At 37.7% G+C, this 23,404-nt stretch overlaps 3 protein-coding genes across 4 annotated transcripts; 2 read left to right on the top strand and 1 right to left on the bottom strand.

Moving 5' to 3' along the window:
• On the top strand, nucleotides 1-13,069 carry prkacba (protein kinase, cAMP-dependent, catalytic, beta a). Of its 2 annotated transcripts, none has more exons than XM_028587673.1 (10): nucleotides 1-341; nucleotides 3,896-3,957; nucleotides 4,304-4,432; nucleotides 5,727-5,825; nucleotides 6,109-6,191; nucleotides 6,423-6,549; nucleotides 6,821-6,916; nucleotides 8,714-8,836; nucleotides 9,050-9,214; nucleotides 9,692-13,069. In XM_028587673.1, the coding sequence occupies exons 1-10, from the start codon at nucleotides 296-298 to the stop codon at nucleotides 9,815-9,817; spliced, it is 1,056 nt and encodes a 351-aa protein (XP_028443474.1). In that variant the 5' UTR covers nucleotides 1-295; the 3' UTR covers nucleotides 9,818-13,069. The 2 variants fall into 2 exon arrangements, with proteins under 2 accessions (XP_028443474.1, XP_028443473.1); XM_028587672.1 differs by lacking the exon at nucleotides 1-341 and adding an exon at nucleotides 1,841-2,154.
• A 146-nt stretch (nucleotides 13,070-13,215) lies between these two features.
• On the top strand, nucleotides 13,216-16,356 carry samd13 (sterile alpha motif domain containing 13). Its single transcript, XM_028587480.1, has 5 exons — nucleotides 13,216-13,418; nucleotides 13,788-13,907; nucleotides 15,087-15,129; nucleotides 15,253-15,364; nucleotides 15,453-16,356. Exons 2-5 carry the CDS (start codon nucleotides 13,880-13,882, stop codon nucleotides 15,594-15,596), a joined length of 327 nt encoding a protein of 108 aa, XP_028443281.1. The 5' UTR covers nucleotides 13,216-13,418; nucleotides 13,788-13,879; the 3' UTR covers nucleotides 15,597-16,356.
• A 13-nt stretch (nucleotides 16,357-16,369) lies between these two features.
• Nucleotides 16,370-20,777, bottom strand: uox (urate oxidase). The gene is made up of 8 exons (XM_028587479.1): nucleotides 20,720-20,777; nucleotides 19,258-19,470; nucleotides 18,350-18,466; nucleotides 18,044-18,122; nucleotides 17,486-17,672; nucleotides 17,165-17,288; nucleotides 16,751-16,834; nucleotides 16,370-16,671 (listed from the first exon to the last, which is right to left on the bottom strand). The coding sequence occupies exons 1-8, from the start codon at nucleotides 20,738-20,740 to the stop codon at nucleotides 16,597-16,599; spliced, it is 900 nt and encodes a 299-aa protein (XP_028443280.1). The 5' UTR covers nucleotides 20,741-20,777; the 3' UTR covers nucleotides 16,370-16,596.
• Between the last annotated feature and the right edge of the window lie 2,627 nt (nucleotides 20,778-23,404).

Genomic DNA, 23,404 nt, shown 5'->3' with positions numbered 1-23,404 from the left:
TGACGTGAACGCAGCACAAAACGACAGCAGGCAGAGGTGAAAAGTCTGGATCATGTTTTCATTCCAGCGGAGGCATACTTAAACGACAAAGGACATTGTAAATAAAGATCAACAGGGCGGTTAGCAGAGCACGTCGAGGTTCTGTACACAAAGAGAAGACATTGATGTTGTTGTTAGCCAACCAGCTAGCACAAGCTGAAAGCTGAAATTTGTTAGCTAGCTAACGGAGGACCCTGTTAGCTAACCGCCACCATCATCGCTCCTAGCCAGCTGTGCATCGCCCTGTCTTTCTACGATGGGAAACGCAGCAACTGCCAAGAAAGGCAATGAGCAAGAAAGCGGTAAGTTCCTGAAAACCATCCAGCTAGCCTGTTAGCAATTGTACAGCGTGAGCTTGCTTATCATAACGTCTGTGGAGAGCAGCCTTTAGCAGTTGTTGTCCAGTGTTAGCAGACAGTACAGTAATATGGGCTGCAGAGAAGAACCATCTTTGGTAGGGCAGTTTACAAGGTGTGTTGGCTTCCTCGTAATGGTGTCTGTTTGCTCATCTCACTTGGAAACAGTGCCACAGATGATGCAGCCAGCTAATTACTGAAAGTGACATTTGTGCAGATGACAGAGGTCCTCGCCATCCTGTTGGAGATTTATCACAGCAGTGAATGCAAAGAGAGATCCTTGCCTCAACTAAATGAAAAAGATTTTCTTATTTTCACACTGTAACGTTAACTGAAGTCATCAAGGCACTATATTTCATTTCCAAAGAGCTGATATCAGCTGCCTGGAGCCAGATAACATCAGCAAACACTGGTTTCTATTAAAGCTGCAGTACAAGGCCTAGTCACTGCCAACAACAAGTACCTGAAAACAGACAAGTTGACCATGGCTGCTGATGTGGTTACACCAGGCTTAGGATAAACAAGTTGTTTCGGTGTCTGGGGCTGCAAAATGGCCTGCAACATTTTCTATCCAACATGGTTAACACTGATGTGTGAACTCACCTCTCAACAGGTTTACTGTAAATTAAAATGTTATATATATATATATATATATATATATATATATATATAAGTCACTTACAGTGTTGTGTTGATGCTATACAATCAAGGAAAGGTAGCTCCCGTCCTAGTCAAATTGCATTTGTTAAAAATAATTTTGCAATCTGAAGTGCTCCATCAATCGCTTGAAAGCAGTAGCCAGAGGGCACTCTCTTGTGTTTAGTGTGCATTCGTCAGTAATGACCAAACTAATCCACTAAACTGTCTGTCTGGAGAGCACTGATCTCGACCTGCTTTTTGATTGGCAGTAGTCCATACAGTCTCACAGCCGTGTGACTTAAGCCACCTGTAGTTTCTGCAGGGAGGTGTTAAGGGTTGTGTAAAATAACACTTGCGTAAACAGCAAGCCACAGAAACGTTATTGGTGATTTTGTTTTTATTCTAGATATTTAATTATCCAGAGAGGACCGAACTGCTGTAACTCCAAAATAAACCCACATTTCTCGTACACTGGCTTTAAAAAAAAATGCAGCATGAGGGTCAGTTCCTTAGAGTGATTTTAAGCATAGGGGAAAGCTCATTGAAGGACTGCATTGTTACACTTTACCACCAGAGAGCACGATAACCTGGAGATAACTTTTCTCTTAGTCAGTCAGTGGGTGTTACAGTTTCCTTATCAGCACTCTGAATGCACTACAGCTGTGAAATGTTTTTGACATAACCTTTAGAGGCTGGCCATATTGTGTACTTTGCTTACGGTGGATACCTTTGTCAAAACAACGTCACCGTTTGCATTGGAGACTAATATGCGTTTTCCACACCAGATAGAAAAAGTAGACATGCAGTTGGCTGTTGAACTGATGCAGAGTACTTGAACAGGAAGCTTATTTTTTTTGTGGTTAGCCAGGCATTGCAGTAAACTCGGCTGCATACAGGAAGTTCGTATCACTCATTGGTCTTCAGTCTGAAAAAAGTTAGTTCGCCTGTGAGTCTTTTCACTCGCACATCCAAGACATTTGTCTCGAAATGGCCCAGGGAAAGGACCAATCCTTCGCCAGCCGCCTTTTCCATAGATGTCGTAAGAGTAGCCAAGAGCAGAGAGGACAAGAGAGTGAGGTTCCTCTTATCTCTGAGTTCACCATCATGTGGGATAAATTCAGTAAGTGTGGCGTGTTGCTTTTACACTTAAAATATGTCTGCCACCATCTGCGGCTCGAGCAGGACGAGTCTCAGCTTGCATTTGTAAGTCTTGTTTGTAAGAAAACTGATTTAGATGAAGCTTATAAAATGAACCAAGTGGCGTATTATACCCTACAAGTCTTTTAATAGGTTAAATCAACCTTTAAGTTTGATTATGTTTTTTTTTTCCATGTACATGGTTGTTCATTATTTTGTCAGGTCTCCTAAAACTTGCCCACATTCTTGATCCACCAGAGACAACAGTAAAAGCAGCTTTGTAGAGTAGGTCATTTGTGGTGCTTGCATCATGTTAATATCTCTGTTCTGTCGTGTGTGTGTGTGTGTGTGTGTGTGTGTGTGTGTGTGTGTGTGTGTGTGTGTGTGTGTGTGTGTGTGTGTGTGTGTGTGTGTGTGTGTGTGTGTGTGTGTGTGTGTGTGTGTGTGTGTGTGTGTGTGTGTGTGTGTGTGTGTGTGTGTGTGTGTGTGTGTGTGTGTGTGTTTTCTGTGTGCTTTTTATAATGCCTTTTCAACCACTGTTTTATAGTCTTTGTGACAGTTGTTTGTAGTTTAACAGTATTTTGTTCAGTATAGGATAGTGAAACCCTCCTAAATATTACACTTAGATAAAGACTACCTACTGTGAAGAATTAAACCCATTTCAACTTTGTTGTAAAGAACTAAAATCCCCTGGCTGTTGCTTTAACCTACAGTTTTCATAGACAATTAAAGAAATACGTCTTCCAACCAAAATAATCTTCTTGTTTCTATGTAGAATATTTGAATCAGGTTTAACTTCGATCATAGGGATGCCTCACCTTGTCTTTTTCAGTGTCATTTTGTTGTGTGTTGCATTTAAACCACTTGAATCTCAAAATGTTCTTGTTTTATGCACTTCATAAATGTTTCTTCCTCTCTTTCTCTTCGCCATCATTTCCATCCATGTGGGTGAATGTTCCTGCAAACCCTTGGTGAACTGTAGAGACTTTTGGTATGCTCATTTTTCCATGAGCCATCCTAAGTCACAGAGAGGTTTATTCTGCAGTTTAGGCCTACCAGGCTTGTATTATGCGACATCTAAATATTACTAAGATTGAGGTTAATTAGGATAGTCTGTTAACATACAGTTCTACATAGTCCTTCAATGCCAGGTATGCATTTCAATCAGCGACAGCATACCAAGTGCACCACCAACTAGACATTAGTTACCTGCCACGACTCTGTGACTTTGGACATCTCATGTCTGCTGTGACTTTCACAATGTCTTTCTAATGCCTGCACTGTAGCCTCCTCCGTTATGTTGTGCATTTTCTCTTTCTTCTCTGCCCAGTATTACTGCCTCCCCCCCCCTTTACTCCCACCTACTCCTGAAAGGGATGCAGAATAGCTTGTCTTTGATTTGGCAAATTCTGTAAAGTCCACATGAGCTCTTTGCATCACTTTATTAATTAAAAATTCCTCCTTTGACGTGTGGTTTTGAGTTTTGTTAAAGAGGTATTTTTTTTGCTGTTTTGTCAGGTACTGTAATCCTGCATCCCCAGTACTTGACATTTGCCTGACCTTAAAAATGCATTTTTTATTCTCAAACATGTGAATAGCCTTTGTTTATTTTCCTGAAACACGTTAAACTACGACACTTTTTTATTTCCCTCAACATGCTAACTGACCTTGTGTGAGTACCAAATTGCTAATTGTAAAATCACACTTCTGTCTCTTTTTTATAGTGAAAGAGTTCTTAGCTAAAGCCAAAGAAGATTTTTTAAGAAAATGGGAGTGTCCACCACAGGTAAGTCGTTCCCTGTGAATAGAATTCTAACTTAAATTTTCCCTTAACTCGCTTTTAAGAGGCAAAATGATAGACATTTTGTTTGATAGTGCCTAGCTACTTCCTGGTTCAGATCTGATTGGCCTGAAAGCTAGCTGATTGCGTAATTGTACTGTGCCACTAAGAGGCTTTTATTGTAAAAACATCTCTACCTAGCTTATGTGTTTTTACTCTGAGCTTAATGGAGGCAAAATGTCATACCAGTTGCATCTATAAGAGCTGCAATTACACCAAACTTACAAGCAGAAATGTAAGCAGTCCAATCATTAGTTTGCTGTCTTCACTATCAATTATAATGTTTCCTCAGAGCACAACTGGCCTGGATGACTTTGATAGGTTCAAGACTCTGGGGACTGGCTCATTCGGTCGAGTTATGCTTGTCAAACATAAAGAAACAAATCAGTTCTACGCCATGAAGATCTTGGACAAACAAAAAGTAAGTGTATGCTTTTAAAAAAAGCACTGTTTACCCATCTCCATAAGAACTCAGGGTAGATCAGGGTCGTCTGTGGAAAGCAAACTCCTGCATGCTTGACAAATGCTGTAACTACATAAATGCTGTGCATCTCGTAAAAAGGAAATGGAACGCTTCCTCTCGTGCACTGCCAGCATGTTATCGTTGAAAACCTCAGAGGCACTTCACATGAGAGTTTCGATCTTTAAATACTGATGTGAGAGTCGTAGGAGGAGGTTAGCGTGTCCTCAGTGCATTGCTCATGTAGCACTGTTCCCTTGAATTTCACACAGTTGACTTAAGAGGTCAAATCTGTCTGACTTTCAGTTTTTAAGCTGTACTGCTGAATGACTTTACTTATTACCATGTATCTCTGCTCACTTTTCTTCTTCACACTTTGTATGCCGCCCTTTTATTAGTTCATCACAGGGGTCTTAAAGGATTTTCTGTGTTTTTGCATTTTTGTATCCCACACGCTACGTCTAATAATGTGCATTTCACATCGCTGTTGACCATTTCCCAAAGCATGCCATGCATTTACAGGTTTTTGAATCTTTTATTACTGCCTTAGAGGTAGCCATTGTTTTCCATTTTTAAATATTTTAGTACAGTACGCAAATTCATTTGCAGAGACTTGCAAGAAGAAGGTAATTGATCACAGCAACTGTCATGGCCAGGTATTTGGTAATGCAGTTGAAACTGTGGATTGAGTTCATGTCTGACAGTCTTTTTAAACCAAGGACCTAGCAAATTATTTCTTTTCGTGATGACTGCTATTTGCTTATTGTTCGTCTTCTGACCTAGATTTTTTGACAATATGGCTTGTGGGGCAATGCTGGCGTTGAACGCTTGACTTTTAAGTCTTGTATGTCCGAGCTTCCCACTAACTCATGAATGCACCAGACTGGTAGACATAAACCATGCTACACCCGACAAAAATAAAACCGAACATGATGTTAACTCGGATGGATTAAGCTTTAAGTCTTTGCAAGTTGCTTTTCACACCTTACTGAAATTAATGGAAGACAGCAGCTGACTGGAGAGGAGGACAGACACAAGATGTAAAAAAATAATGCTATGCTTGTGATCGGTCATAATTGGGCTAATATTAAAAATGAATCAGGCATAGCTCTCAGAAATCATGAAAAAACCTTTTTGTGGCTTTGGTTTACGTTGAATTCTGGAAGTTATGTAACAGGCACACATACTCAGTTATCAAGAACATGCTATGCTAAATATACATTAGTACTAATATTGTGCCTTATTATGTTTTCAGGTGGTGAAGTTGAAGCAGATAGAACACACACTAAATGAGAAGAGAATACTACAGGCGGTCTCTTTCCCCTTCCTCGTCAGATTGGAGTACGCTTTCAAGGTAAACGCTGGCACCAACTACAAACTGCTGGTAACCAACGACATGGTTACCACATTATCAGTGTTTTTATGTTTCACTAAGGAATCCTAATGCTGACATAACAGACCTTTCGTGTTCACCTGTCACAGTGCTACCGTTGGTACAGTTAATCTCAAAACAACCGCAACAGAGTAGACGCCCCCCATAATGTAGCATCATTTAATCTGATTGGGATGTTTTATTTCACTGCCTGAAGAGCACTTATCATTGAATGTGATCAGTTGAAGTTTATTTTGATTAACAGGACAACTCAAACCTCTACATGGTGATGGAGTATGTGCCCGGTGGAGAGATGTTCTCACACCTCAGACGTATCGGAAGGTTCAGGTATAGTGTACATTTTAATTATTTTATTTTGAGTGCTGAATCATCTACTAATAGCTGTACAGTTTTCACTCCGCTCACTGTTGTCCGACAATGTCATGGATGAAATAGTTTGAGACAGACAGCATTTTGAGGCGGCTTTCCAATGAATAATTGAGTTTGCGCCTTCACTCAGAAGAGACGCGTGTTCATATATTGCACCAATGTCTGACTGTCCACCCTCCCTTCTTTCAGTGAAAATCATGCAAGATTTTATGCAGCTCAGATAGTACTCACCTTTGAGTACCTTCACTCTTTAGACCTCATCTACAGAGACCTGAAGCCTGAAAACCTGCTCATAGATCAACATGGGTATATCCAGGTACACAATCTATGTAAAGTTTATAATAGAAAAGTAAACTGAATGGAAAGGTATCCGTCATCGAGTAAGTTCTGTCTAAAGACAGATAATACAAAAAAAAACAAATTAACACATTTAGTTGGTTTGAGCCAAGTAAAAAAACAAAAAAAACAACAACCTGATAAAGAGATGTAGGCTTCTGTTGATAGCCATGGGTCTGAAGTGTAGTACGTGTTAACTTTGCCCTTACGTAGTTACTTTTCTTATCATGCTCCTATTGTTCTTTCTTCAGGTCACAGACTTTGGCTTTGCCAAAAGAGTAAAAGGCAGGACCTGGACATTGTGTGGAACTCCTGAGTACCTGGCTCCAGAGATCATCCTCAGCAAGGTAATCCCTTCATACCCAATACAGCCCACATATATGTTATTACAGTACAGTTAGAACGTATTAAAACAGTAACTCAAGCACAATGGATTTCAGATGAAACTAGAAGGGCACTCGGAGAGCGTGGACCTCAGGCAAGACCATGCCCTATCTCACAATTTTAATGCAGTGTGAATTTTCCCAGTCCCAAAAATCTTTTCCAATTATTCCGACACCACATGAATGCAGCACAAATGCCCTATCTTGCATTTTTAACGAAAGTGAAAAATAATTAGTGTATCTACCCTGTGATTCGGATCTGCTCCAAAATGTAATGGGTTCTTCTTTGGCCCATACTACACCCTTCCACCAAGTTTCATGAAAATATAGCCAGGAGTTTTTCCATTCTCTTGCTGACAGACAAACAAACAAACCACAAACAAACCAATAGAAAACTTAACCTCCTTGACGAAGGTAACAATGACAATGAGGTGTCTGACGTTCACCTTTTTTATTTTTTTAAGATTATTTTTAGAGGCATAAATCTCTCAATATATGTGCGCCTGATCTACCCACTGAGCCAACACGGCCACGACGTTCACCTTTTCAAAGGGTTTTCACATTCATATTTTAAGAAAAATGTTAGGAATTGTAGCCATTTTTATGCACAGTAAACCAAATTTTATGACAGTGCTGCAGTACCATGATCATTAACATATAGACAAGACAAATGGTGAGTTGACAAGACAAACAATAAGTTTGTGTTCAGTCCAACTGAACACGGTTCACTTCACAAATAGAACAATCTTTGAAACAAGCAAGAATTGAAGCTGGCTGAAGTATAGGCCCGAAAGATCGCCACCAGAGAAGATAATGGTCTGCTGTCATTGAAGGCAAAGGATCTTGCTAAGTTGTCCAAATACTTTTTATCCTTTAAATTGGGGGTTAAAGGGATATAATAACTACACCAGTCATATAATGTAAGGGCACTTTCACACCTATAGTTCGGTAGACTCTGTGCGATTCGGGGGTGAAGTTGCAGATTTTTCATTTGGTCCAGTTTGCGTTCAGACTGCACTTTGTCAAACGCACCAAATATTGTAAACAAATATCATAAGGTCGAAACGGTCGCTTGTTTATTGGACTGAATATCCAAGTGAAACTCACCGACATTTCCTGGTCTCAGAAATAATGGAGCGACGACAAATTTATCATGTCTTGGGTTTTCTGGTTTTGCTTTAGTGTTTCTAATATTTTACAACAATATGTGCAGCTGACAAGACAGCGAGCAAAGGGGAGGGCGGACCCTGATGAGAGAGGCATTATGATGTGTTGTCACACAAACGACAAGCGATGTATGGCCATATTGGTTATGGATCTGAAAGTTATCATCCTTTAAATCATGTAAAAGTCCGTAAATTGTGTGCAAGGTTAAAATTGCAGGCTAGTAAATACACTTGGAGGCAAACCGAGACCCCCATTTTCAAGCGGACCAGAGTTTGGTTCTTTGGTCCGCACCAGAGTATGAATGAGCGTTCACTCCACAGTCGAACCATATTACCCCACGAAACACTCCTGGGTTCGGTTAAAACGGACCAAACTGGTCGGATGTGAAAGCAACATCAATGTAAAATCCCACAAATGAAAGTTAAGTGCAGAGACAACACAAGAAATGCGTCACCTGTATGTATACGGTATCTGACTGTTCTGTGTGTCTCAAGCCTGTCTGGCTGTCATTACCAGTCATTATCCAAGGTAGTTTTGCATAGTTAAGGTTGAGCCAAGAAACCAACCTACAGATTCTGTTTCTGACTCTTCAAGGGCTACAACAAAGCTGTGGATTGGTGGGCACTTGGAGTTCTTGTCTATGAAATGGCTGCTGGTTACCCACCCTTTTTTGCTGATCAGCCTATCCAGATCTACGAAAAGATTGTGTCTGGCAAGGTATGAAGAGAAAGTCACACGCAAAGTCTCAGAGTTTAAATATTTGAATGAATTGTCATGCCTCTGCTTGCCTTTCAACCAAAAGCCTCAACTTGACATTGTTTCTCCAGTGTTTCTTGTTGCTCTTTATGTATTGTTACCAAGCATGTTATGTTAAATGGGTGAACAGCACAGGTATCTTGGTAATCCAGAGTTCCCTTTTCGCTTCTGTAGGTACGATTTCCATCTCACTTTAGCTCTGACCTGAAGGATCTGCTGAGAAACCTGCTCCAGGTAGACCTGACAAAGAGATTTGGTAACCTGAAGAATGGTGTGAATGACATAAAAAACCACAAGTGGTTCTCCATAACAGACTGGATTGCCATCTACGAGAGAAAGGTATGTATTCTTTGTGTCATAACATAATTCTGCATCTGGAAACATGCAATGACACTGACATTTAGTTCTTAGTAAATTTACCACAATAATGAAGACATGAGGTGACTCTGTCATGAGGTGATGGTTGAGAGGTGCCCCTTTTTTGGTAAATTTTTTTCACATTCACTGTTAGCAGCGATGATAAATTGCACAGTAACAAACACTATTTGCCTCATGTATTTTCTAATTGCGAGTGAATTATAGCACCGATTAAGACATTTGTAAAGAATATCAATTTGCAACCAATTGATCAGAACATTCCTAGATATAGCAGATATAAAATTATTGAATGGATAATAATAATAATAATAATAATAATAATAATAATAATAATAATAATAATAATAATAAGCACAAGTATTTTAAACACCAGCCTTTGTTTGGCATATTTAAATTAAACCTCAGAAAACAATACCTTATTTTCTTCTGTGTTCTTAGGTCGAAGCCCCCTTCTTGCCAAAGTGCAGAGGCCCAGGAGACACGAGTAACTTTGACGACTACGAAGAGGAGGACATTCATGTCTCACAAACGGAAAAGTGTGCAAAAGAGTTTGCTGATTTCTAGTGAGTCGGCCAGAGTCCCATCAGGGCTCACATGTTTTGGTATATTTGCACTCTCCTGAGGGTTGAGGTGGAACTGAGGCCGTCACGTGTTCAAAACAAACGCCTCGTTCCTTCATTCCACACAGCTGAATGAGGTCCTTCTTGCCATGATCCTGCGTGCAGTTAGCACTAACCTATACACAGGCACATTATGCAGACACTCCTCGTGCTGCAACACAAAAATACTAGACCACGTTCTCATCTTGTTTTTTTATGTTTGCCACTTTTGAATAGCCTCCCTCCTCCTCATTTCAATTTAAATAATTATTTGAAAAGCAACACGACAACTGATATTATGCCCATTTTTGAATGGCACAAAGAGTGATTGATTGTATTAGCTGGCATTGCACATATTGTGATTTAAGCTTTGGGAAAATAGAAGGGATTTTTTTGGGTTTGATTTTGTAACATGACATAAGTTCTGCCAGTTATCTGTCGTCTGTCCCATACCTGAGTGTGTTTTAGGGTTCAGTTTATTATTCGTAAATCATGAAGACTTTACCATTAACCATTATTTATCAATCTTGTGTCCTTAAGACCTAGAACCGTGTTTTTGTGCATATAGGAAATATACGTATATGGGACATTTTTTTTTTCCAAACGCTTGTTTCACTTTTTGTGAAAGCATGACCAAAATTCAAAAACAAAGAAACTGGTGTTAAGTGGAGGGAAAGCAACACTGATTACTTCTTGAAGTTTCTGATTTTTAGGCATTCAGCTTTTGAAGATATGGATTAACAGTGACAAGTGTTATTATGGAGCAGAAACTTGTCAATTAGTGCTGTATTAATTTAATTGTAGCATTGTTTTATCCATATCTGGTCACACCTCAGACTAGGTATGGTATTAAATGAAAGGAATGAGATGATATATTTTTCAGGTACAACTATGTTTCAAAAGGAAGGAAAACTGAGGGGTTTGAGTACATCACTCCACAAAACAGGTCATCCGTCTTTGGTAGGGCCAGGAATGTATGAAGTGCATTCACATTTTTACAGCGATTTTTCAATCGCTGTAAGGTCAGTCTGTTAGATCTTCTTGAGAGTATGTTTTTGTGAATGCAAAGCAGTGTTGGTCACATAGACATATTTTGTCCATTCGTGGTTGCTTTTCGATTTTGTTTTTAAATTGTGCTTTAGCAGAGCACTCGGAAGAATTGTGTAACTGCCATGTTTTATTTTCATTTTTACTTTTGCATGTTTGTTACGTTTGTACAGCAGTGTCACATCAAGCTAATAGTGCCCTTAAGTGTTATCATATTTTTTTTTGTGTTTTGAACACCTTTAAATTGTTTCATAGCCTGGTACATTGATGTATTAGATAGGCAATTTTTATCTGAGTGACATATTCCTCTGCGTAATCCTACTAAAACAAAACTAAACCATTGAAATAATAACCGATAATTGAAATATCATACCCTTAAAGTATTCATTCATCTTGGTCACCACTTGGTTGAAACATATACTTACCTCAACTATAGCTTGTAGTTTCTTTGAATCATTTTTTAACCAATTTGTACACTGTGATGGAGCAGTATTTGCTCATTCTTCCTTGCAACATTGCTCAGTCAGGTAAGTTAGAGAATGGAAAAAATGTGTCTTGTTACAAATTTTCAAAGGGAATAAGGTCAAGAGTCTGACTTTTGAAGAACATTTTCCTTTTGTCATTGTAAATCACTCCTGTTAAGTTATTGTCTACACATATTTAATACATATGTTCTCCCCTCAAGAAAAATATAGGTTTTATGAGGGATTTTCTATACTGAGCGCCATTCATTTCCTGTGAATTCTGACACATAGCCTGTCCTTGCTGCTGAAATGTAGTCCCTGCCTCCGCAAACTCCTCACTGGCGTGACAGGTCTACGTGTATTTAACAGGTGATCATAGAATCTGTATGTCAAAGGTTCAATACCTACAAGGCCAAGGTGTCCACTTGTTGAACTTCCAGATGTCAGAAAAGACCTGATAGCTTCTGTGATCCTTTGATTCCCTCAAGGGAAGTTTGTCTCTGCCGTCCATGGGGAGGTCAGAGTTTGAGGTCATTTTTGTAGGTCGGACACTCAGGGTTGTGGGGAAATCAAAGTTTTACATTTCACATCTTGTTGGAAACAATAATGAATTGTTGACAGTCTTTCAATGTAACACCTCTGAAGTCTTCTGAAGTTTTGATCATTATTTGACATGGTGCTCAAGTGTTTGTAGATGAGAACAATGCAATTTAATCAAGTTCAACAATCTTAGACAACCAAATGTGAAAAAGGTTTGGTGACTGAATGCTTTTTTTTAAGGTACTGATACTCTATATTGATATTGGCTATGCCTGAATTGAAACTTTTTTTTTCATATATTGAGCACACAATGTGACATTTTATTTAGCCCTGATTTCATTTCAAACGGCACAAGTGTTTTTTATGCAATTTTTATTTATATTAGCGATGTCTAACGAAATTACATTTTAAATGTTTAAATTTGCATAGTTCTTATTATATATAAGGAGACACCAACAGTTTTTTTTCACTAAAATGTTAAACAGTGAATATATTGGATTATTTATTTGCACCAGTTTTTTTTTTTTTTTCATTTGCCCTTTCGAGAAATAAAACATTTATAGAAATGAAAATATTTACAACAGTTAATACACATTGATGCCTCTTATGCCTATTTAAAGCTTATTTTAACTTATTCTTTCTCTTAACCTTTTTAAGTTTGATTTATTTTCTTAGGAAATTAATTAATTAATTATTTAACGGGATCCAACATGATTTTCCCAATTTGAAGGTTGAACAGAATGTAATTGCAGAATCTATGACTTTTTTTTTATTTGGACAAACTTAAAAAAAGAAAAAAAAAGGGAATTTTGCATGTTTCAATCCAAACTGCCTGTGTGTAAATCTTCCCATAAAAATATGTAGGAAATCCACAGCTCTTCTTATGTGTCATTTATCCCCCATGTGTGTAATGTTTGTCATATTTGATGTAAATGATGGCACTTTTCAATCAATTTATGAGTTCTTCGTAGCTAGTCACACATGCCAGTATGGGATCAATTATCTGAAATGTGTCTGTATTTCGTTTGTGGGATATTTTGCACATCATTTAGAAGGCTAACACGTTTTTCCCACCCATATTTACTTGTGTTTGCAAGGGGAATATACTTTGCTGTAGCAGTTTTTATGTAACAAAAGATATGTCACTATAATAAATTCTTTTTATTAAAAAAACTAGAATTGTTTGTATTCAGTGTGAGGATAAATATTGCTTTATGTGTCGTAATTACAGTGGTGTACTTAAGCAGGTGGTTGATCATGCTGAACTACAAACGCTTGCGTTAAAACTAAGAAAAACTGCAGTTCCCATGATTCTCTGCTGCCGTGGGCGAAGGAAGCTAAACCGATGAAGAAGGGCTAGTTGCCTTTACTTGATTAAATGTTGATTTTATTAGATGAATATCGCCTTTTATTAATGTGCAATACATCTCAGTGATTAGAACACTTTTTGTTATCCAAAATACGCGTATAGCTCGGACGAACTGTGGTTGTCGAACAGGAATTATCTTTAATAAGGTAACTGTTACATTTTGTATTAGCAAACCCAGCTAACGTAACTATCCCTTTTAACGTTAGCTAGCTTAATATGAAATACGAAGAGGCAGCGATTAAATATTAGCTGTCGTCATTTCGCGCACCGTTATTTCTATACTGTGCCGTACTTAATTGCTCTTTTAAACGTTATTTATGTGTGTGTCAATTAAGGCAATTTCATGTTGTATGTAACGTTAACGTTATTTTGCTATTTTTTTATCCAGCTAACGTTAACAACGTGAGTTTCGGGTCATCATTTTCGCACACTGCATCTGGTCTTTAGCTGTGTTTTGGTTATACTTTTTTTTTTCTTACTGTTCTAACAACTATACTATTTTACTGTTATTGCAGTGAAGACGTCCAGTGAATGCCAGACTGCGAAAGAGAAACAATAATGGTGTTTGAGCTTTCAACCCATTAAGTTCTCCGAGAGAAGACATCTGATGAAAAATTACTGCAACGTTACAGATCGTAAGAGACTCACTTAGCCTACTATGGCTAAATTACTTTGTATATTAAAGCTCAATGACAGCACAGGTTTCCTTAATCACCGGTAGTCCAACCACAACATGGCTTCTGTTTGAAATAAACCACAGTTCGTGTTATAAAGAAGCTTATAAGCCAATTTAAATTACTGCTGTAAGTTAGCCCCTCAGTTGGTAGCTTCATCATGAACTCATGTTTTGTGACACCAAGCACTGTTTAAACTAAACTAAATTAACTCATAGACTTTTTTTTTTTTTTAAACGAACACGCCAGTCTGAATTACAGCTAAATGTGTGTAAAATTATGCACAAAACTTAAATTACATAAGTTGTAAAACATTATCTTGAATTTGAGTATTTTACTCAAACTGCACAGTGTATTTCGTGCTTGTGTAAAACCTATGGAAAACAAGTTTTACCTGTCTATGAAGTTATTTTATGTACAATTTGTGGGGATTATTGAGACCATTTGTTTTAAGTTGCTACATGTTGTGTTGTCTCTTTTGTAGGGCAGCAACTAATAAATAGTTTTATCATTGGTTAAATGTAGTAAAAAGAAAAAGTTTAATTGTTTAGTCTTTTAAACGTTCGAAAATATCGTAAAATGTCCAAGGTGACGTGTTTTGTCTGACCAAAACCCAAAGATGTTCAGTTTACAATGAAATTGAACCGCGAAAAACAGCAAATCCTTCACTTTTGAGAAGCGGGAACCAGACAATAATAATTTACTTAAACCGTTAATTGATTATCTGTCATCTATTTTCTGTTGATTGTCTAATTTATTATTGCCAAATCGTTTAATCTCTTTGAAGGTTTCTTAAGACAGAAATATGTGTAAAAAATGATGCACAAACCATTGAAAACTACTCAATCGATCTTGAACTTGAATATTTTACTCAAATTGTGTCATAGTTTCAATTAACAACCATAACAAGCAGCTGCAGAATATACAGTGAACGTGGAAGGTTGGAAATAGTAATTTAGTTTGACAGTTCATCTTAAGTCAAGGTCTACTTACTAGTTTTTCCTGGAGCTTTGAACCACATTTCAAGATCTTCGTCAAAAGGTAGAGTTTGCTGAGTTGTCAGCTTGTTTCAGAATGAATGGAATTTGATTTAATAATTATTAGTTTTTATTTATTCTCCTTTTTTTCTTCTTTTTTCAGCCGGCATGGAAGACAAGGCAAATGGCTCTGTTGACACCAAAAGGTATCGTTTACAACAAGTGAAGGACATTTTTTATTGAAAGATTTGGAAGAACATGAAACTGTTCTTAAGTTAAGTTAAGTGTGCATGCACATTAAAATGAATGCATTTACTGTGACCCCACAGCCCAGTGGAGAACGGCCAGCTGCCGGACCCTGCCAACTGGGGGGTCGCCGATGTCGTCAATTACTTCAAAGCAACAGGGTTCGAGGAGCAAGCCACAGCTTTCCAGGATCAGGTTGGAGTGCTCTACCTGCTCAAAATTCCCATCACGTGATGAAAACAAACTAGGATGTTGGTCAAATATTTCTCTCTCCACCTGACAGGAAATCGATGGCAAGTCCCTGCTTCTGATGACCCGTAACGATGTCCTGACAGGGCTGTCAATAAAGCTCGGCCCTGCACTGAAAATCTATGAGTATCACGTGAAGCCGCTGCAAACTCAACACCTGAAGAGCAACGCCTCGTAGCACTGCAGGCCGTCCCAAACAATGACAATCATCGTGTCAGGAGACCCCAGGTTAGCTGCCACTTCACAAAGACTCCTCTGGCCACAGTGGCACCTTAACAGGATTTGAATGTTGTATGTTTTTATAAGTGTGGACCCCAAAAATGGGTGGCACGTGGAGTTCACTCAGCTGTTTACCCTTTCAGCTATGCTTGAGATATGTATTTTACTTTTGTGTGTTTTATTTAAAAGAAGGAAATTTGGGGCAAATACTGTGCGTGTGTACACATTTAAGTGTGTACGTATATGTGTGTTTATGTGCAGAGTGAATTAACCCATGTTGGTTTAAAAAAAAAAGTATTTGTATATAAGATTATATATAGTTTAAAACAGTGTATGTTGTCGTACCTGAACACTTTGATACATGCAGAAAATGAATGATTCTGGTGCATACAGTTTTGCCCTAAAATCTGTTTTTATGCTCTAAACTGTGCAGCCAAGTCCATGAAACATCCTTAGCATGTAACAATGAAGCATTTTGTTATCCCAGACACAAAGAGCCAACCGAAAGCCTCATTGTCCCTGCACACCTACCTTATATAGGCCAGAGGCTCTTGATATCAAAATATTTATGTGTATATATTCTTATGTTCCCACCTGTGGTGCTTTCAGAATTGTCGCACAGACAACTGTATTGAAGTGTGTATGACCAATGTATATGTGCAACATAACACTGGAGTTTGAATATCTGAATCAAAGATTTGCAATAAATGGTGCTCTTTTCTCACAAAATAATAGTGTATTAATTCATTTGTTTTATTTCATTTTATTTACTTACATCAAAAGCTTGAATCATATTTGAGGAAATCTTGAGTTGTAGTTGTAATTCTGACAAAATATTTAAAGGTAATTTTTGTTCTCTAGATTTTTGGCACGTTATTAGATAGATTTTTCTATTAAGTAACTTATTCAGATTGATATGTAGATCACAGCAGCAGCATTTCCTGGACGTGTAGGTGCCTTCACAGCTTGGCTTGCTGTTTCCTGCGCACTGTCCCTGTGATGTTACCCGAAGGGTTATCCAAGGCAAGAAGAACCTGTGAGGGGAAAAATACAGGTCAGTAACCGAATAATTTCATGACTAAAAAACTTGGTAGTTGTAATAACAGAACTTACTTCATCTTTGTTGGTGAGGCCCATTTTTGTCATGTCTATGGTGATGTAATGCTGGTTGGGCATGACTATCTCTATTTCATCAACCTAAAAAAACAACAACAATACTTAACAGCCTGTGTTTTTCTGAATGAGCTTAATTAGCATGTTGCATAATATTTAACTTCAAACTGTTTTATTAGATGTTACACAAACAATGCACCTAAAGAATTCTTTCCCTCAACTGTAACATGCAATGCTGTGTAAACGTGTGTGCAAAAGTAATCAGCCATACAGTATTTGTAAAGACGTGTGTGTGTGGCTGACAAGTTGGTTTGTGCATGTACTGTAAACATTTTTAGTTTCAGTTTTATTTCCTTGCAACAGATTTTACCTGGAGATGTGATATAAATCGTATGATCTAAAACGTGGATTTACCTCAGGAACTCTTTCCAGGGTCAGAACCTGTGTTTCATAAAGGGTCTTCTGCACAGAGGGTGAGAACTCTCCACGGTCGTAGGGGCCAGCAAACTTCTCAATAATCGTCTCCTTCACACACTTCCTATGAGGACGGTGATGTGATGCTCATTAAATGTAGAAAGTGTGTAATTTCTCTTTTAGGTTTTTTAAATATACATTTTGAACATTCATTTGAACAGAGATTTTCCTAATTTTTTTTATGTTCAGAATTCAAAAAAACGTTTTCCTCCTCTGGAAGATAAAGTTATAGACTCCATCTGTATTTTCACAGATAATTACCATGTAGCATCAAAGTCAATATCATGACTCTTGTTGTAGCGCCACCTAGCATAGACAGAGGTGCAGAAACACCTGTCCTTGGTCTCTTGCAGAGTTGTGAAGCGGTCTCGGTGGAAACCCTCAAAACCAGACTGGGTGGTTTTTAGCACCGTCATGTTCTTCACCCCACTGTGAACCACTGGGATGCCTGGAGCGTGGAGTTGGTGAGTAATCAGAAACATCAGGAAACATTTTGACAGTGTGTACCGTTGAACAGAACAGACACGTGACAATAGGCCTCACACTAGACTATAAAGTACAAAATGACCCATGAGCCCATGACAAGCCTGTCATCAGCAGCATCAGTGATATGCAGCAACGCCAAGGGCTTAGCTATAGTTTTAGATCCCTCAGTCAATAGTATTGAAACCACATCCAAACCAAAGAGGACCTATAAAAAGTTTGAACTCCTTCCAGTTCCTAGGAGGATTTTTAACACCTCTTAAAAACACAAAAAAACAAACAAATACATTCTCAACTTCATTGTGTATGTGTGTGTATGTGTGTGTATTTGCTTACCATTGAGATTCTGTTCAACATCACAGAAGCGACATGCTTCTGGGCTATAGATGAATGCATGAGCATGCTCTACCCCATTCTGAGAAAACAAATGACAGTGACAAACTGGGTGATAATCGTGGTTGAATTTAAGTGGTACTTAATTCATGGTGTAGCTTAGATAGTTTCAGTGATGGACACACATGGCAGATGTAGTGTGAAAAAAGGGTGAAAAAGACTATTTGTCAAAGTATGTCAAGGAACATGTCTGCCATCAAAAAGGCAAACTCTCATGTCTAGGACTGATCACTGAACCCTGTGTTTTACCTTCTCCAACCTTCTCCATGGAGCCTCCTCCATGTAAACTTTGGCCCTCAGCACATGGTTGAAGGAGGTCAGGAAATGAAGACAGATATCCAGAGAGAACTGCTCGATGGTCTTCACCTGAACAGATGAGTGTAGCATAAAAAGCAGAGTAAATCAAACCATTTCCAAAAAATCTCTACATAAAGGAAATGCAGACTTCATGGGTCACTTGTGTCAGTATAGTGAGGTAAAAGAATGACCATAATAGGAGTCTCCCAGTTTAACACAAGGAGGATCCCTTTAATATTAAAAAATGTTATACATGAAATGCATTAAGTATATAAAAATGTACCTTTAAAAGGCGCAATAAGGGAATATACAAGAACTGTATGTTTTCATGAATGCTGTTGAAGTTCTCCATTTCTCCAGCTTGTTCAAAACACTGCAGCACTGATTCTGAAGGGCCATGAACATTTGACCATATAACTCCAGTTTTAGCCTCCTTTCACTGGCTTCCAATCTACTTAATGGTCCTAAATGGTCCTTGTAACATATAACATGTTACATGACCTTAATGAATGTACCCTGCTAAGATTTTTTTTCCCCACTTTCTTTTCCTTCACTACTTTCAGAGAACTCAGGCCTCTAAAAGCCTATTGATATTTTGTATATAAAATCCACAATCAGGGGTTTGGACTTTTATATCAATAAATGATGACAGCAGTCCAACGCTATTCCTATCTCAGTTACTTATTATACAATTAATTTCACTTGCAGAGTGGACAGTAAGGTCTCTAACACCCTTCTGGTCCTCACTGCCCTCCATTGCTTTCTATGTATAAACATTGTTGTCATTGGAGTGATAGAAGTGTTGTGATGAGTAGAAAGTGGACGAGGTGTAATGTACAGTGTGGAGGATGGTGACCTACCCCCTTGAGCTTGGCCAGGCCATGGACGGTGTTCTTGATGGTGTCGGTTGGGATGATGTCTGAGTTGTCTCCAGTTAGATAATCCTTCCGTGATTTAAGTGTGAGCTCGACGTCAGCTTTCAGCTCGATGATGAAGTGGTGGCTGCCCTCTCTTCTGATCACCAGCACCTTCACTGTGTTCTTGCCGTAGCCTGTTCGCACAAACTCCACATTCTGCACACACAAAGGGACACATTACTGACATGTAGCAGTTCAGCAGTTGCCATTGATATAAACAGGTGTTTTGTGCCATAAGTATATATTTTGCTGGTATTTTAAACTGCTCATTGACTTTATTTGATGTATGCGTTGTTTAGCATTCTCTTTTTCTTCTTTCTTTTTAGAGTTTGGTCTTCGGTCTGTTTGCAGTCTGTGTCACCTGTGTGCATGAGCCCTGGGATATTTGTTCAGCACTTCTTCATTTAGGTTTATCTGTTACCTTTGACAGATATTTATTAAGAGTTTGCAGAATTTTCTATGAGTGTTACATGTACTAACATCATTTAATGTGGGACTGGTCCCTGATTGGTTGTTATATTAATGCCTGTAATGTATTAGTAAGGTGGCAATATGACATCACAAGTTTACATTTGAATTAATGAATTAGGGTTTGATGCAGGAGAAATGAAAAATATGCAAATTTATGTTGTTAGATTTCTCCAAAAGGATCCAAAACAGAAGTCTTAATGTGATAACTAGTTATCCGCAAGTACAGAAACTTGAAATCAATAAATTAATTTGCACGGACAAAATCATTATACTATACTGTACGTTGACAGCATCAGAGTTTGACAAAAGTTCATGATTTAGAAATGTTTTTATATTTTTATGAGAAATGAACACTTTGTTTGACAGACCACAGTTGGCCCCGTGGTCGTTCACCTCAAAAATGAGATAAATCCAGTGCTGACTCATTTACAGTAAGGTATCCTCTTATAGTTCAAAAATAAAATGTTTTGTTTTGTGTTTTAGAACTTTTTGTTGTTATGTGCAAGCAAGTAAGCACAGTTTACACATTTGTAAATTAATTCTAAAATAAACAAGGTTTAAATATGTGTAATATGTGACCATCTGTCAGATTGTGTTAAAAGCCTAGCAGCAGCATTGTAGACAGTTTGTAAACGGTGTAAAGAAGTTTTTCAAGGCAGATAAAAAGAGAATTACAGTAGTCCAAAAGGTGATGAGATAAAAGCATGGATTAGCATCTCCATTTAATTTCTCTACACAAAAGACCTAGGTTTGGCTGTGTTTGTTAGGTGAAAGAAACATGATCGAGTCAGCGTCATAATGTGAACATCAAAACTCACGGATTGGTCAAAAATCACACCCACATTAAGCAGACTAGGTGGAGAAGGTCAGGATAAGGCACCAAGGTTTTGCCTGATTGCTGACTGAAGGTGTGTATGACATAATGAATGGTTACCTGATCTGAAGGAGTTGCCATGGTATCTTCCTTTCCTTTACCTGCTGTCTGTCTGCCCTGTTCCTCCAGCCAGAGGTGTCTCTACCGATTGAGGAGGATTTTGTAGAGAGGGTGGTGCTACCTTTGCACTTTATTTTGCTATTGGAAGTCATGTTTGGCCAAGCTTGACCTGTTTTACATGTTACAGTGAGTGTGTGTGTGTAATTACACTTCCAGGCATGCAAATGTATACATAAACACACACTCTTGCTTTATTTAAGATCAAAGAGAGAACCAAAGTACATGTCTGGATAAGAAATAAGTAAATACAGGTACTGTATAAGTACTAAATACTTTTTGTTGTGTTGGATTCTAAACCGCCTGTTTTATCACTGGACTCTGAAACTTTCCATAGTTCCAATCAGTCAGGTTATATTGAGACTGAATAGCTGAGACATCCTGCACAGATATAAATACTTGGCACTTAATAAATGCTGTATTTCCCATTGTCAAGTTGTAAGTCAGTAATAAGAACATCTTTTGGGTTGTGAGATTGTTAAAAAATAATGGAAGCAAACTTATTTTGTTTTACACTTGTTTGACAAATGTTGATGCATATTAGTAATCGCAGAAATAGTTTTGAGTTTATAGTGGAACATGATGAGGTTGCATTGTTTCTCTTAATAGCTGGATTGTATACCATGTTTAGCTGTAAGCAGTGTATAAATGCTCTTCCCTAGGAGAGAACTATGTTACGCAGGGTCTCACACCAAGAGGTCTGAATGAGGATTTTAGTTTCAGACCATTCCTGTGATGTTGTTGATATCGAACGGGCAACAAAGAGAATCTAGGTACTTGATTAAATCATTATGGTGTTGTTGGTTGATGTTATCTGGGCTACTCAGTGCTCACTGTGATTGGAACTATGATTTGTGTAGGTGGTTGACTCTAGATGCATATGTTTGCCCCTCCTTTGTGTGTCCGTCTGCTGGAAATTGTAGATTACTGTTCCTATAGGTTTTAGAGAAATTCTATTTCAAATATAGAGCCGCGTCTATCTAGATCTAGCCACATAGAAGGTGTGACAGCTACTGGCTTGACGTTACCTAGATTTCTGTGTATAATATGTATACTATAATATTTGTTTTTCTTAACATGCATTTGTATGTTACCTGTGAGGTTTTATGTCTCACTGGGATCATTATATGACCACAGTATGTGCATTTAAAGATAGTGTCTCTGTTTATATAACTAAGTCTAATGAAGAACATTGGCTCGAAATGATAAAGAAAAAAGATAAAACAAGTGTAAGGCTTGAGTAAGATGAATACCAGTCCACCATCCATAACCTGGCAACCCAGAAGTTCTTATTTGAATTATTCTTGAGCTACTGAGCTCATCACTTGACACTGTCATATATATATGATATATATATATATATATATATATATATATATATATATATATATATATATATATATATATATATATATATATATATATATTGTACAAGCTACTCATTATGCATATACATTTACTACATTCCTGTTTACATTTTCAATTACTGACTACCAAAGATCTATTTCCTTTATTTTATTATTTATTATTTTTTCCTAGATTCTCATTTTGTTTTTAACTTGTGTAATTCATTTTTCTACATATTTAATTAGCATTGTTGGAGGGAGCCTGAGACCAAAGATATTCATTGACGACTGCTTCTCTGTAGTTATTGTGTGAATCCTAATATTTAACTTGAAACTAATGACTAACCCTTTATAAAGGGTGCCTTTTTAGAAAGTGGCACCGATATATTGTATCTGGAAATGTACTAAAACCACTTCCAGCTTATACTAGATTTCACTAAGTTAATGACTAATAATAGTCCAGAACGACCGTCTCTGATACAGTTTCTACATGTGTCTCACCCATGTGTGTGTACCAAAAATATTGATTTTAACGGGGGCGTTTTTTAATTTTATTCATTCTCAAAACAATATTCCTTTGTGACCACAGGCTTAATTTAGTATAAAAGAAGAATTAATGAATCTTAAAAAATGATATTACATTACATTACATTTTGATATAAACTCAGTGCATGTTGGTTAATGCTAGAAGTGAGGACAGATTCATAAAAAAGCATAGTTACAGATTATTTCATTAGTATTTGGTCTATGCAGCCACAAAGTCCATGGGTTTGTTTGTTTAAAGGAAGCAACCGTGTGCCCTGATTTTGAGACTTTTTCTTTGGATCCCTCGTAAGAACAACTCATATTGTAGTAGGAATGAATTGTATTGGTTCAATTTATTCATCCATAAAACCTTGAATAAATTACTGTACTTACTGTAACATATTTAAATACTTAATTTTGTGCCCTCCATGTTAGTAATATACTGTTCGATTGTTGAGTGACATGTTTTACTATTCACCGGTGGTTTTCTTATTTTTAAGTAATGTGGAACTACAGATTAAAAGACAGATTAACTGCACAATTGAAGTTAAATATCAGACACAATCGATGCCACTGGCAAAAAATGATGGTTTCCAGTTCCATGATTAGCTGCCCTGTCGCTAATAAAATATGACTCTGGTTGCACTGAGAAGCTCCCAAGTGTGAACAGGGGCAACACTTTGAATGTGAAGAACAATGCTGAAAAAGATCAAAACTATCGCTCGATAAATAGTGTTTTTTTTTAAAGATTATTTTT

Source organism: Perca flavescens, chromosome 9 (assembly GCF_004354835.1).
Source record: "Perca flavescens isolate YP-PL-M2 chromosome 9, PFLA_1.0, whole genome shotgun sequence".
Lineage (NCBI taxonomy): Eukaryota > Metazoa > Chordata > Actinopteri > Perciformes > Percidae > Perca > Perca flavescens.
The sequence above is the reverse complement of the archived record's forward strand: the minus strand, read 5'-3'. Positions and strand labels throughout refer to the sequence as shown.